This window comes from Agaricus bisporus (genome assembly GCF_000300575.1).
Source record: "Agaricus bisporus var. bisporus H97 unplaced genomic scaffold AGABI2scaffold_2, whole genome shotgun sequence".
NCBI lineage: Eukaryota > Fungi > Basidiomycota > Agaricomycetes > Agaricales > Agaricaceae > Agaricus > Agaricus bisporus.
In genome coordinates, this window is record NW_006267355.1 from 1,173,185 (window position 1) to 1,186,990 (window position 13,806).

Consider the following 13,806-nt stretch of genomic DNA (forward strand, 5'->3'; position numbering starts at 1 on the left):
TGTTGATGCCGAAGTTGCAGCGGGACAAAGAACGATCGGTACCTCCCTGGGCTAGCGCCACATTGTAGCGCTCGGCGCTCTCTACCAGTAAAGTTGTTTTTTCTATTTGTGTTATTGTAATGGCTGAAAAAAAAGTTCAGTCTCCTCCACGGGAAAGCTTGATATTCAATTTTATGTTTGTAGTCCCGAGCGAGGACGAATACTTGTCATACCGGTGCTAGGCTATGCCTTGACGTTCACCGAGCTGAACGCACACTTGCCAAACTCTTGAGGGTTATCATACAACCTGTCGTCAGGCCCCACCGGTAAACCATGCTCAAGAATACCATAATTCTTGGGCATATATCGAGGCGCGCATGGACATGCAGATTTTCACTTGACTAACGGTGCTTTGTTCGACCGAGCGAAACAGATTGGCCTTCAGAAATACAAGCAGAGGTTCAGCGTGCGGTCCATTGTCATTATCCTCGAAGAACAATTCCTGGCCCTTTCGGATGTGCATCGAGCGTTCCACGAATATTGAGGACATGTGTAGGGGAAGACATCCTTGAAACAATAAGACGGGTGGTTTCGCGCCATGGGTAGATCTGCATATGACAAAGATGGTGTTGCAGTCTAAAGATTTCAAGATCGATCAAAGAAAGTTGGTATACGAGACAAACCTTCTGCCTGCGGTGCTAGCCGACGAGGATTCATGTCCAATCGTACATAGGATGAATCATGGTTTTAGCAACGAGAAGTCGTTGACAACTATGATAACGGCTCGAGTCGAAACTCGTATCTCCAACGCGAGCTGCGCTGTAAAAGAAAATGAGGTCTTCTATATTTTGAAAATCTCGCTAATGCTCTCACTTCAACCTACCTTCTCAGAGTGCACTTCAACCCTCCCATTCTTCATCATCGGCTCCGCAAATACCTATTGAAGCGAAACCTAACGCCAGAACGAGAACTTGGTTTCGTCTCATTCTTGACGTCCGGGAAAATAAAGCCGCAGCGGTACAAGCCACGATATACTGAAGTTCAGGCATAGATTCCATTCGGTCTTTGTGAACCTCGTCATGAATTAGCTACTATTATACAAGCTCAGCAATACGGTACACGGAAAGAAACTTGAAAATATCGGCTACTTAGCAGAAGCCTTACGCCTTTTTCTTGTCGGTTTATCTTTTGGAGGTGACGCTTTGGACGTGTCACCAAACAACTTTTCTTGCAGCTTGGCAAACTCCTCGTCTGGAATATCATCCTGCTCTAACTGAGACTTGGATGATCCCTCTCCATCTTCGCGGCTGCGTTTCTTGCCTTTCCCTTTTCGCTTCCCTCCATCACCATATTTCGAAAGAAGTCCATCAAAGAATGCATCCGTATCCGCTGCCGTCTTTTCCCTTTTCTTCAGAATGAGGGCTTGGAGCACGGCCTCCCCATCACCATCTTCGCCTTCATTTTCCTTTGCTTTCTTTTTCTTCTCCGTTGACTTGGACTTTCGGTCGCCGACCTTGCCACTGCCATAAAATTCATCCCAAACACCTAGCTCCTTGGCTAATGCTTCGGCCTCTTTGGCTTCATTTTCTCCCTCCTTTCGCCGCACAAGCCGAGCCTTTTCATCCTTGACACTCCTATCCCAATCCTTCATCTTCGGCAAAGCCCCTTCATCTATGAGCTTGGTTATCGCGGCAATACAACGTGGCTCGTCTTCAATGGTCGAGTGAGGTATATAAGTCATGATCTCGCCGATTGAACCATTTGTTTCAAGGTATGCACTCTTGAGATCGTCGATTTCTTCATTGGAACCTAAGACCACGCTGTAATTCGTGACATTGACAATAAATATTTTAATATACCCTGATACTCCTTCTTCATCTGATCTAGCTTTCCGCGTGTTATGCGGTCGAATAAATCCTCGAAATAAGCCTCCCACCCAGCTTCTCCAGCGCCGAGATCAAACCCTTCCGTTGTGCTTCCGGTTTTGTCATATCTGTCCTTCCGCTTTTCGTCGCCTAACACAGCATATGCAAACCCTATTTGTTGAAACCTGAGCGACGCGTCAGCCTTAGCCTGGTCGGTCGCTGTAGCGTGTTTGTCAGGATGGTATACGAGGGCCAGTCGCCGGTAAGCTTTTTTGATTTCGTCAGTTGTAGCTGTGTTCTTCAGGTGAAGAACGCCATAGAGGTCTACTGAGTCTTGGTCAGGAAAGAACTGGGATATGGGGTCGTGGTCATTCATAACGGTCAACTACTTCGTCAGATGCGGGACGCAATTAGGGCGCGTCGGCACGTGATTGATTCTCGCGTTCGATGTTCGTCACCCCAGTCGCGCTGAGTATTTGAATGCTGATTCCTGAAGCCTTGGTTTGAGTCCGCGTCGATAATTGGAACATAGAAATATAAATTTCGAAGCAAGCTTCCACCTCTATTATAGTAGCCTCCTACAAAGAATGCATTCATGCCCTGTTGTTCGATAATTTCAAGTTGGAAGAGGTGATTCTCGAATCTCAAGGAAGATCTCCCTCAATGCTCAGGTTGAAATCCTCCGCGTGTACTCGACTGAATCAAACATCTGGGGACTAGCAATGCTTATATAGCATGGGCTTCTTTTGCCCAAGATGTTCATCCTATATTGTGTCCCGCCGATGCGGAGTTGTATTACTTCCGGACCTTATACCCATAAATCATGACAGTGATATGACGAGCGCGGGTTTAGCGACTCTAGGCTCATCGTCTAACTCGATTCCGAACGTTGGTCCATCCTTCGCTCAAGCGCATCCTTGGGTCCAAAAGCTCTACTATGGTATATCCCCGCAACTACGTGGAAAAGTGACTGTAATAGTACATAAGAGAGGGAAAAAATTTCTGATCAGGCGAAGCATGCATCATAGCGTTGACCGGCCAATGGTCACTACCCTCTCTGTTCGAACTAAGTAGCGAGCGACCACTTGAACCGACGCGCATAGAAGGTACGTAACTTGGTGGTAATGATCCAAACGGAGCGGAAGAATTGATCCACGTGGACTGCATTCAGTATAAAATGTATCCTCCCCGGAATATACATCAAGATTTGTTGCGGCGGATTACAGAAAAAAGTATGGCTGATAGTCTAGTAAAGCTCGACCAAGTGTGTGAGTGATTTTTCCTCGTCGCCATCATGGATCCCAAGAGCCCCCGCCAGAGTCTGCAAGTATGTAAATCAGCACGTGCTAGCTAGCCCTTCGATAAGAGCAAAGGACATACCTTGTTGACCGATAAATACTTATCCACGAATTCGCTACCGAGAACCTCGCGTAAGGCTTTGCTTTTCGTAAGATGTTCCCTGCTCTCCTCCCAAGTGAGAGGCATCCTTTGCGTGATACCCCTGGCTTGTCTCTCCTCTTCCGATAAGAGAGCAGGACCACTTGCACTAGAAAAATTCTGGAGGTGCAACTCCCTTTTCGACTTGATCCCAGCATAACCGAGGCCAATGAAACTTGCTACTACTAGATAAGGGTTCGCAGTTCCGTCGATGAATCTCATCTCAAAGTTCCTACTGCTTGGTGACGTGGCGTTGCTTAATCTGATTGGACACTCTCTATTTTCAGTACCCCAGGCGACGTAAGTGCCACCAGAAAAGACACCATCGCCGACTCTTTTGTATGACGCTGGAATAGGAAGAGTAATGGCCGAAAGAGCCCTGATATCGTCTATAACACCAGCAAGGAAAGATTTTTCGAGGCTGGAGAGAGTTTCCCTTGGTTTTTTCTCTCCCACCCTATGGGCAGATATATGCATGTGAGCGGCGCTCCCTGGAGCGGTCATACTGATGCGTGGGGCAAAAGTTGCATGGAGCCCATGTTTAGAGGCGATATTCACGATAGTTTGTCGCGTATGAACGAGAACATCGGCAGCTGCGAGAGGAGAGAGGGGACCTGTGACAATTTCATACTATATGGAGGAAACGATTTAGCGAGATTCGTAGAAAAGAGGAAGGACTAACCTGTCCGGGGCCAGCTTCTGGGTGGCATGCTTCCACTTTAATTCCAGAATCTATAAGGGCATCGACGATTTCTTGTAGAGCTTTAGTCTCGGGTAAACCTACAAGGAGCCCTCTAGCCCCGCCATACTGGTGGTGACTGCCAGCTCGTACGGGATTGATGGACGTGAGAAGGTTAAATTCACTCTCGAACCCGATGAGGAATTCCACACCATCTTTTTGTGCTTCTCTGAAAATACGAGAAGAATGAGAAACGACTGGTGGAGCGGATAGGATCCACTCACGCCACGAGATCCCTCACTTTGGCCCTCGGACAGACGAGCGTCTTAGTGGTCATTTGCCCGTCTGGCCCCTTGTAGGCGTCCTTCTCCTCTAGCCAACCGAATACACTGGCAGTGCCCGGGGCATATGGACAGAGCCTCAAGGACGACATATCGGGAACATAGAGATACTCTCCCGCAGCGCCATATCCCTCTGCGGTTACCAGGTATACGAAACCACCCGTCACCTTAGGAATACCAATTCCAGGCCGGGCGGATTGCAACATTTTTTCAAAGTGGGAAATTGGCACCATACGAAGCCGAATTATGTTGGAGGGTTCGACCCACTGGATGTGAATATATTCTGTCCAAGGATATTAGATGCGTATATGAGGAGACCAGTTGGCGGGAAGTTACTTATGCCAGCATTTTTGAGATCTTGGATGGTCAGTGTTGTGAAGGCGGCAGCGATGGATGCTGGAGTATGCAGAATACCGAGGTCAGCGTAAATGGGGATAACAGACATGTTGGGGGGTGCTGAGGTTGCACAAAATTCATGACGCGCTTATATCTTCTCGCTTATATGCTAAAACAGGAGGCACACCCGAATAGGAAATCGGTCTTGCAGATCTCGATCATGCAGGCTCCTATTGGTACTACTTTGGTACCCCGTAGCATGGAGAGTTTACTTTTCATTTTGCGTTTAGTATAGCTTGTATGCTCCTACATCGACACATTCGTCCTGCCAGTGAACAATTCTCCCTTTCCAACAGGCCGCCCATTTACTGCCACACACCGCAGAGCATTATTCAGCAACCGTTGTAAGTTATTTAAAGATGTACCCTTTTGGTGTAACGGTTACTAGAATAGGGTAGTTGGCTTACGTAAAAATAAAGCTGTATAACGCCATTCCTTTTCCCTTCCTCGCGTTTTGACTATTCAACTATCTCTCATCGGGAGCTGGGTGGGCTGTTAACGGCCCGTGAACATCCCCTTCGAGGACTAAAAATATATCGTCAATGTGTAAGTGCGGTATGACCGATACAAAGTCAATCAGACAGGTAATAATGGTGGCCAGTCTAGCGGAAACTTACCAAAATGGGCATGGTCTAGTTACATTTGCCTGATCCAAAAAATGGCCTGACTTTTCTGATCCACCCTGATCAGATTGCTCTATTTTGCCTGCCTTACCCTACTGGATCAGGAAGCCGAGGGCTGATAGTGCAAGTCTAATCAGGTTAGAACAGGCAAATGTAAAATGATTTAGCATGATCAGGCTACTTAATTTCAGTTTTCCGACAAGATCAGTATTACTGGCATTACTGCCAGCAGCCTGCCAGTGCCAGTGGTCTCCTCGCTTGCCGAAAGGGGGGAATCCTTATTCAATGGTTGATTTCCTCAAATTCCATCTCTTCTCGCCCCCCTCCCCCACATAGTAAGCATACATATGGGCTATGAAACTGTCGGACAGCCATCAGGTTTCGAGGAGCACCTAGAGAAACAGGCCTTGACTTGAATTAGCATGACACAAGTCTCCACTGGGACTGCTGTCGAACTGACGTTGAAGTCACATTACAGCTGATTATATCCATCAGATATCACCATCCTCGAATATCGAAAGGAATCAGTCTCATGTTTCGCATGCCGAGGATTTGGAGCCTCAGCGCCTCAGCCGTCAAAGAACGAACTTAGGTGATGACTGAATTCCCTTGATGACACCAATTATGGTACAACGAGACTCTGAATGTACGGAGTGTCTTTGAAGCGGTAAATGCTTCCGAGATAGGGTTAGTGGTACGACGCGAAAGGGATGCGCCATACCGAGATTCTATATCTTCGACTCTTATCTCGTCGGGCGTTGATGTGGCGTACAACGTGCCATTGTTTTAGCAAGTCCCGGAGTACGGGGAGCCTTCGAAGTTCGCGCAGACTCTGACGCTTCAAATCGGGTCATAACAGGCACCATGATGGTACATCCGTGCCTACCTTCACTTAAAGTAGGTGCCAAGTAGGTGCTTAGGCAGCATTTCGATCTGCAGCCTATTCTACGTATCCCATTGTATGCTAACCGAGATATCCGAAAGTCTGAATATGATTAGATTTTCCCGACAGGCAATATATCCCCTTCTCATACGTTTTACGACCCGGAACGCGGGACTAACCACGCTAGCGCAATACTACTTTTTTCTATTCATCAAGCACGTTCGAACAGCATCCGTGATATATTACTACGACCAACCGTATAGCTTCCATACACCCCTTTCCAACACTTGCCCAACTTCTCGAACACCGCCTTTGGTCCACAACATAAACCACATCACAGCCAGAGAACAACCATATGCACATCCCACAGCTACCTGTGGCCATGTATGGTATCCAAGCCATATCCTCGACATGACAATCGTCATAGCCAAAGGTGTCGTCACAATCGGTACAAACCGTGCATGAGCTGGCAACGTTGCGTGAATAGGAAGACACCAACTTGCAATGGCAATATACGTGGCAAAGAACGTTATGGTCGCAGAGTGCGTGCTTGGCATGCTGTGGAGTTGACAAATAGAAGGTTAATAGTGGTATTCATTGGCGTGCTGAATTATTCATTCCAAGTTCATTCACCCGAACGAAGCTTTCACCCTACGCCCAACGAGCACATGAGGCGGTGGTCTGGGCTGCCTTATTGCACGTTTGATGAGTTTGACTGTAATACTGCATGTTGAAGCCCCGGCGGCAAAATAGACGACTCCGACTGATCGAGTATAGAGGATGCAAGCAGCGGTCAGCGATATAACGATAGCGTCCGCCTCATGAAACCAATGAGAGTCAATCCTGGAGCTAGGCATAAAGCTCAGACGACGCACCTTATCTAGGAAAGACAAGATAGCATGAGATAGAAACCCATGCCCCTTTTTAATTCCAGCGCCCATGAAGAACCAACCAAAAAGGAGGATAGAAGGTCAGGCCACAAAAAGTATGCGTGAATCGCTAAGCGAAGTCCCCATCATTTGATGTGCGCTGAGGCATTTTAATATCTGTCATCCAACAGCATGTTGCATTTATCGCCTTCACTTTCAATATGACACGATGAAAATAAGTTATAGACCTAACAATGACCGTATACGAGGTACAATGTAGTGAATGACAGACAGATAATAAACGCAGATATACCGCACACGTACAACAATAGAAGGGGAATAGGGTCAAATGAAAAGTATATGAAGACAGATCTAGAGTAGATCGGGGAAATACATATAATATCCCATACATCACCAATAATGGGGAGTTTCATCACTCAATGGACATACGAGGACCGATGGATACACCTTGATAACCTTGTTTTGGTTCGCTCATCTCGGATGTCGACGCTTTTGAATATTTAGGTCGCGTGGATACACCTAGGGAGATATCGGTCAGTACATAAACCAGTAGAGTTACAACAATCCAGCGTACTTCGAATTTTGGAATTGAGGAGTCCCCGGTCAAAATCTGAGAAACATCGAATGCCGACGACGAACGTAGCCAAAAGTAATAGGAACGCTACGATTGCTAGAAAGATTTATTAACTTTTGTCCTGCTGATCCCAGGTGATTGTACTTACTGAAGACCGTTAGGGTCGCTCGGGTTGTTTCATACTCATCACGGGAGCTGGGCTGGTAAAAGCGAACCAACTTGTATACTAAGCCATGTCAGTGCATGGGTGGATTTGGTTGGGGATGTTCACTCACTGACTATGATAAAGCACCAGTAAATTGGTAGAACTGGAAATAAAAAGCATAAAATCACTCACAGTAGCTCTCGGCAGCCAACATCAGTACCAAAGATATTGACATAATGCTAACGTGCATCTAAGTTATTTCTTTTGACCAATCGCAATGCAGCGTTCACGCACGTTTTAATCTCACGCTGAACCGCGATTCCACATAAAACCAATAAAACCAAGACAACAGGGATGGCGGCGACAGTGACACCAAATTCGGCCGTATCCCTCGTGAGAACAACGATGAGCAACTTCAGAAGATTTAGCGATCTGAGCGCGCAGCGAAAAGCATGACAGACACACCTGCATCGTCACTCCAGTAAAGCAGAAGAAGTCAAACTTCAGAAGGCAAATCATGATTTGATAGTATTGGTACATCGCTATAGAGTTGCATGAGTTTAGAATTTTGACTGGATGATAGGAGCTCTTACTCTTCATTTTGGGATTAGCACCAACAACATGGAAAATAGCCCAGCTGGCGGACAATGATTCAGATGACCATGGTTAACAGAGAAAAGAAGACTCCTTACCCGAATTCTGCGTAGAGCCGTTTGATCCAGAACAACATGAAAAGCCAGGCTGCAGCGATGATGCATGGAGCGACAACGAGGAACGGTTCTATTCGCTGCCAAAGCGATCCATTTCCGCCGCAGGTCTAAATTAAGAGCTGTCAAACAGATGGATTCTAAGTCTTCATCGTACGAGTCTTACCGAAGTATCCAGAGCATTTATACAGACTTCAGACATCACCAAAGCTATTCTCGTCTGGTGAACCTGAAGAGCTGCAAATACCATCAATGCTAAATGGAATGCTAAAGAACCCTGAGTACCCTGTAAAGAGCTCTTTAGTCGAACAGAGAACTCACCTAGAATTCCGACCAGTTGGATAATATTTCGCAGTCGAAGCGCATCGAATGCCATGAACAGCTCAAATATCCTGTTTGATTGAAACGATTGATAGAGGAATGTCAGGGGCAAAAAGGTGACCTACTCTGCGAGCGCGAAGAGCGCAAGATAACAGGATAGCGTCTGGTATTTCAATCTTCAATTAGAAGCTTGACCCCCTTTGGAAATGCGAGAATACGAATGCGTACCCGATATCTGGCTTGACTAAAATCTACTTCCCCTCGTACCTATTACACGTCCAATTTAAGGCTCTCAATTTTGCTGCACATCAGTACAAGCATACCTTCCCAAACGTGATACCAACCATGGCCAACACAACGATCGCTTCTGTCGGTTAAAGAAAGATGCGTGAATAACCGGGAGAGAAGTTTAGGGGGCATTAACACTACGCACGAATCGAGACTGCATACCGCGTCGATGTCAGTTGATCAAGCCGAAAATGATTATAGGACCCACTTGTCAATATGAAGGCACGCTGCGCCCTTGTTGCGAGTAATGGCTCAATAGCCATATTGGCATATATTCGTTAGAAATTTGCTGAAGAACGGGTATGGGGATTAGTATATGGCTGCCGAGGGAGATGAGGGGGAGGGGGGAGGTGATAGGGAAGGACAGGATGTTGAGATGAGACGAGAAAGCACAGGCCCAGCGGCACTCACCACACGGCACGGGCCGCCTACATCGGCATGTCTGCAGGCACAGCTTTCCTCTTTTGGCAGACCATCATTTTGGCTACTAGATCCTTGTTAAATCTTTTTCTCGACTTTCAGTTTCCCATGCCATAGTAGCGAATCGGGCATATACAATCCAACGCATGCACCCACAAGACTACCAAGAAACGCAAAAGTAGCACAGTGTCCGACCCTCGGAGTCTGGTCGCTGCATCAGGAATCTGGCAACACAGCCAGTACCCGGGCACCCCTTTCTATTAGGGGCGATATTTCAAAAATCTTCCCCCCGTTCCAAGCTCTTGCGAATGCACTGGGCAACATGCTGTTGCTCCCTCCAGAGCATTGATAAACCCCATCTCATACAAACCACCGATGAGTCTTTGGGCCAGGTTTCTCCGACATCTTCCACTTTGTTCAGATAGGTGCTACTTTCATTTTCGATAGCTGAGCACAATACGCCCAACGTTTCCCGCCATGCAATCTCGTTCTTGATTGAAACCATGTCTTGGCTACCCGTAATCGTACCTTGCCAAGCTCGAACTTCAGTTTCATCCTCAGGAGGCGTAATTGCTTCCAGGGAAACGGAGTGATATAAACGGAGAGCAGTTACAAGGCGAAAAGATGGATGAGCGGGTTCTGGTGCCGAATGTATTGTCCAGTCACTGAGACTTCATTAAGCGTCCGATACATCCAAAACGCTGATTAGCTTACCCCCAATACCCCTCTGTTCTTAGAAGCTCTTCCATCCATTTACCGACAATACCTCTCTTTGCGAAGAGTGCTGATATGTGCCGTAGTAGATCGGCCTCACAGTCTAGTGAATTGTTTTCCAACGTGTTGCTGCCTGTTCCGCGAACGAAACCGTATTCCACGAACAACGTTCGATTTGGATGAGGCCCGTATCTTAAAAAAACTTCCTCTCTAGCACTTGATGTTCTCTCCTTTGGCGATAAAAGAACAAAATCGTCCCCCATGGATTTAGAAGGAGCCTGATCCCAAACTTCAGCATGCGATAGTTGAGGGTACGTATGCTCCGGTTGATTGCTATGATTCGCGAAGTCCAAGATGGGGCACATCGTCATGTTATCAGGATCCGAGCGCTTTTCGCAGAGCCTGTGGTAAATACTTCGTGTGTTTACTTACAAAAGAGGTCGTTGTTAAGCTAGAGATCAACTCAGTAGGCAAAGGACTAACCGTTCAGCCATCCCCAGAGAAAATCGAGCTCCGCTGCCACAGAATCAAGATCGAGTAGTTCACGTCCTTGAGCTTTGACAATGGCAAGCAACGCTGGGTTATCCCGCTAATGAATTTAAGGCGTAGATGGTGATGTATTGTTCCCGGGTCCAAGGACGTATACAACTAACCAAGTAGTGAGAAACTCTTTCCCAGTCCTTGCTAAATCGCATTGAGACGCTCCGTAAGGAATCTAACGCATCTTTTGGCAGATATTCAAGTAATTCGCATTTTTCACCGGAGCCTCGAGATTTGATGAGCCATGACAGCGGATGAGTCTCGAAGTCCGAGGGGAGGATGGAAATATAGGGCCCAAATGCAGTATCTTTTGAGTCAACTTTCGGGGCAGGGGGTCGGAAAAGGAAAAGATGCATCGACATAATTTGGAACGCTGTCAGATTTGGCCTTGTCTTCGGGTAAAGCCCAACCAGGGTGCGTATGTTCATCATTGCTTTCGCGGGTATAGTGAAAAGTGGCGTGGAAGGTGGTATGTCTTTCAATGCGAATAAACCATAGCCTGCTCCTAGATCGAATGTTCAGCAAGTGAGGTCGAGTGTCACTTCGCCTTGTCTCTTCACCTGGTGAGGTCCTGGCTTCAACTAAAATCTCGTCCGTGTTCATGCCTTGGCCAGAAAGCCATTCGAGCAAGAGCCTCCATCGAGGGTGAACGTTTGCCATCTGAGTGTGTTCTAAGTGTAACTTGGAAGGCTACATTTGAAATCTCTACACATGTGATGCATTGATCCTATTCTCGTCTTATGACCATCTTGTGAACTTTACAGAGCATGAGACAACTGATGAGACATCTTTTCGCCAATCTTTCCTCACGCTCTTAGACTCTAACCTGTTGCACCATCATGTCCGTCTTTAACGCTACTCGACTCATTGGGAAGACTGTCATCGTCACCGGCGCCAGCAGTGGCATTGGTGCTGTCCGTAATTTACGTGTTTAAAAACGCAATGTATTGATGTGATAGATAGGCGACAGCAGTTCTGTTTGCGAAGGTATCCGATATCGATTTTTTTTTTCCTAGCAATGCCATTGACAAATATCCAAGGCTGGCTCCAATGTTATCTTGGTTGCTCGCCGTCAAGAGATACTCAAACAGGTGGCCGATCAGTGCCTGGCTGCACACAAGGAGTCTGGATTGACCCAAGGCGGAAAATTCGCAACTGTGCAGCTCGATGTCTCCGATAAGACTCAAGTCGCGGGCTTTTTGGACAAAGTACCTCAAGAGTTACGCGATATTGATATCCTCGGTAAAAGTCTAACCTATTCCGGCGAATCAATTTACTTATACTTCATCTCTGTCGCGCTGATAGTTAACAACGCTGGCTTCGTTTTGGGTCTGGATCGTATCGGCGATATCAAAGATTCGGACATCGAAGGAATGTTTGCGACGAACGTCTTTGGTCTTATTTCCATGACCCAGTTGTTAGTGCGGGGTGAGTTCAATGCGGGATCGATCAAAAGTATAAGAAACCCAATGCTCTCCAGAATTTAAAAAGAAGCAAGCTGGCCATGTCATCAATCTTGGTTCAATCGCTGGACGTGAGCCTTATGTTGGAGGCAGTGTCTACAACGCCACAAAATCAGCGGTTCGCGCCTTCACGGGTGCTCTGCTGAGAGAACTTGTCAACACACCCATTCGTGTGACCGAAATCGATCCTGGTCGGTGGCAATCTTCAATCTTCAAAATAATTCACTGATCTGCTACCTAGGCTTGGTCGAAACCGAGTTCTCTATTGTCCGTTTCCGTGGTGACACCAGTGCAGCGAAGAAAGTCTATGAGGGTCTCGAGCCTCGTAAGAATGATTCTCTTTCTAATGCACTCGGTATCTTATGATCACTTCTAGTCACTGGCTACGACATTGCCGAAGAGATCGTCTGGGCAGCATCCCGTCCACCTCACGTCAACATTGCTGATGTTCTCGTCTACCCCGTCAACCAAGCCAGTGCAGTAAGCACTTACCGCAAGCCTGCAAATATGTAGATTTTTCAGTGCCGCCCCCGTACTGTTATTTACTGTCTTTTAACATTTATCGTCGGCCGTCACTCGAAGTAAAAATATAAAGGACGCTATGGCTTGTTTACATGATGAATGGAAGCAGACTACGAGGATACTAGTTTGATGGAAATACAAATTAAATAAGACGGCCCCAAGACACTGGGAATTAACCCTTGCCCTTCTTTGCTCTTGATCGTGTATTTCGCGGAACCGGAATTGCCGATGGGGGAGGGGCCGCCTCGACATCATCATCGTAAACAAATTTCTTAACAACCACGTTTTCTCGAGTGAAGTCTGATAAAGGATTCTCTGGCTCGGTTACGTTTCCCAGAGTGTCTAATTGCAGACGCTGTAACGGATGTCAAATCATGGATTCTTCCGAAAAGGAAAGAAAGAAAAGGACGAACCTTTGCTCCCGGTGTTAAACATCCTTTCGTTGTGATGTTCTCTTTGAGTACCGCCTTCATCCCAGGTACGATGTCATCCAGAAATACTTGGGTGAACAACCCTTTATCCCATTTCACTCTCCTCTTCCCTCCGTCCATGGGCTTTAATGGCGTTTCGTAATCCTCATCGTCCCCGGCTCCCCTTGTGTGCCTAACTGGCGCATCTATGAGGGCGTCGGAAGGTTCGGGAGTCGGACTCGCATTTTCACTATCCCTCTCTTGTTCTCCATCAGAATCAGGTTTACCCTGTCTTCGCGCTCTTCTCGCAGCCCGTTCTTCTCTTTGTTTGACCTTCTCCTCTTGTTGCCTCTGAACAATAGTCTTAATCTTCACCGCAGGACTCTCCGGTCGAAAACCATTCTTTCTTATGATCTCCGTTTCAAGACTTGCCGCCACGTACTGTTGATTCTTTGCCGTGTTGTTCGCGGTAATGTTTTTCAGCGCTGTCATACTCATACCTGAGAATACATCGTCCACGCGCGACGTGGCGGCAGAGCTGGTTCGTCGACGGTGTGAAGGACGGGCATTATTGTACGTTGTGCTAGAATGGTTCCTGAGGGCATCCGT

At 47.0% G+C, this 13,806-nt stretch overlaps 6 protein-coding genes across 6 annotated transcripts; 1 reads left to right on the top strand and 5 right to left on the bottom strand.

Moving 5' to 3' along the window:
- Positions 1-898: 898 nt before the first annotated feature.
- Positions 899-2,254, bottom strand: AGABI2DRAFT_216409 (hypothetical protein). The gene is made up of 2 exons (XM_006458077.1): positions 1,839-2,254; positions 899-1,788 (listed from the first exon to the last, which is right to left on the bottom strand). The coding sequence occupies exons 1-2, from the start codon at positions 2,218-2,220 to the stop codon at positions 1,124-1,126; spliced, it is 1,047 nt and encodes a 348-aa protein (XP_006458140.1). The 5' UTR covers positions 2,221-2,254; the 3' UTR covers positions 899-1,123.
- Positions 2,255-2,764: 510 nt separating this feature from the next.
- AGABI2DRAFT_190498 (hypothetical protein) lies at positions 2,765-4,774 on the bottom strand. Its single transcript, XM_006458078.1, has 5 exons — positions 4,638-4,774; positions 4,245-4,584; positions 3,964-4,189; positions 3,225-3,911; positions 2,765-3,165 (listed from the first exon to the last, which is right to left on the bottom strand). The coding sequence occupies exons 1-5, from the start codon at positions 4,744-4,746 to the stop codon at positions 3,091-3,093; spliced, it is 1,437 nt and encodes a 478-aa protein (XP_006458141.1). The 5' UTR covers positions 4,747-4,774; the 3' UTR covers positions 2,765-3,090.
- A 1,615-nt stretch (positions 4,775-6,389) lies between these two features.
- AGABI2DRAFT_199460 (hypothetical protein) lies at positions 6,390-7,137 on the bottom strand. The gene is made up of 3 exons (XM_006458079.1): positions 7,079-7,137; positions 6,837-7,021; positions 6,390-6,761 (listed from the first exon to the last, which is right to left on the bottom strand). Exon 3 carries the CDS (start codon positions 6,758-6,760, stop codon positions 6,449-6,451), a length of 312 nt encoding a protein of 103 aa, XP_006458142.1. The 5' UTR covers position 6,761; positions 6,837-7,021; positions 7,079-7,137; the 3' UTR covers positions 6,390-6,448.
- Positions 7,138-7,505: 368 nt separating this feature from the next.
- On the bottom strand, positions 7,506-9,391 carry AGABI2DRAFT_115153 (hypothetical protein; the record flags this gene model as incomplete). Its single annotated transcript, XM_006458080.1, has 15 exons — positions 7,506-7,612; positions 7,668-7,763; positions 7,816-7,893; positions 7,943-7,975; positions 8,005-8,051; positions 8,107-8,225; positions 8,278-8,354; positions 8,406-8,449; positions 8,505-8,629; positions 8,686-8,786; positions 8,841-8,911; positions 8,966-9,003; positions 9,069-9,107; positions 9,164-9,207; positions 9,274-9,391. 15 exons carry the CDS (start codon positions 9,389-9,391, stop codon positions 7,506-7,508), a joined length of 1,137 nt encoding a protein of 378 aa, XP_006458143.1.
- Positions 9,392-9,609: 218 nt separating this feature from the next.
- On the bottom strand, positions 9,610-11,462 carry AGABI2DRAFT_199465 (hypothetical protein; the record flags this gene model as incomplete). The annotated part of the gene is made up of 5 exons (XM_006458081.1): positions 9,610-10,213; positions 10,263-10,689; positions 10,746-10,851; positions 10,916-11,307; positions 11,363-11,462. 5 exons carry the CDS (start codon positions 11,460-11,462, stop codon positions 9,823-9,825), a joined length of 1,416 nt encoding a protein of 471 aa, XP_006458144.1. The 3' UTR covers positions 9,610-9,822.
- Positions 11,463-11,564: 102 nt separating this feature from the next.
- Positions 11,565-13,144, top strand: AGABI2DRAFT_190499 (hypothetical protein). Its single transcript, XM_006458082.1, has 7 exons — positions 11,565-11,716; positions 11,766-11,789; positions 11,843-12,044; positions 12,108-12,230; positions 12,283-12,456; positions 12,507-12,590; positions 12,642-13,144. Exons 1-7 carry the CDS (start codon positions 11,642-11,644, stop codon positions 12,776-12,778), a joined length of 819 nt encoding a protein of 272 aa, XP_006458145.1. The 5' UTR covers positions 11,565-11,641; the 3' UTR covers positions 12,779-13,144.
- Positions 13,145-13,806: the final 662 nt, after the last annotated feature.

Coding starts and splice junctions, on each gene's coding strand:
- AGABI2DRAFT_216409 (XM_006458077.1), bottom strand. CDS start 2,220: ATGAATGACCACGACCCCATATCCCAGTTCTTTCCTGACCAAGACTCA. Junction 1,789..1,838: donor GATGAAGAAGGAGTATCAGG/GTATATTAAAAT, acceptor GCGTGGTCTTAG/GTTCCAATGAAGAAATCGAC.
- AGABI2DRAFT_190498 (XM_006458078.1), bottom strand. CDS start 4,746: ATGTCTGTTATCCCCATTTACGCTGACCTCGGTATTCTGCATACTCCA. Junction 4,585..4,637: donor TCTCAAAAATGCTGGCATAA/GTAACTTCCCGC, acceptor ATCCTTGGACAG/AATATATTCACATCCAGTGG. Junction 3,166..3,224: donor AGTATTTATCGGTCAACAAG/GTATGTCCTTTG, acceptor ACATACTTGCAG/ACTCTGGCGGGGGCTCTTGG.
- AGABI2DRAFT_199460 (XM_006458079.1), bottom strand. CDS start 6,760: ATGCCAAGCACGCACTCTGCGACCATAACGTTCTTTGCCACGTATATT.
- AGABI2DRAFT_190499 (XM_006458082.1), top strand. CDS start 11,642: ATGTCCGTCTTTAACGCTACTCGACTCATTGGGAAGACTGTCATCGTC. Junction 11,790..11,842: donor CAGCAGTTCTGTTTGCGAAG/GTATCCGATATC, acceptor CAAATATCCAAG/GCTGGCTCCAATGTTATCTT. Junction 12,591..12,641: donor CTATGAGGGTCTCGAGCCTC/GTAAGAATGATT, acceptor GATCACTTCTAG/TCACTGGCTACGACATTGCC.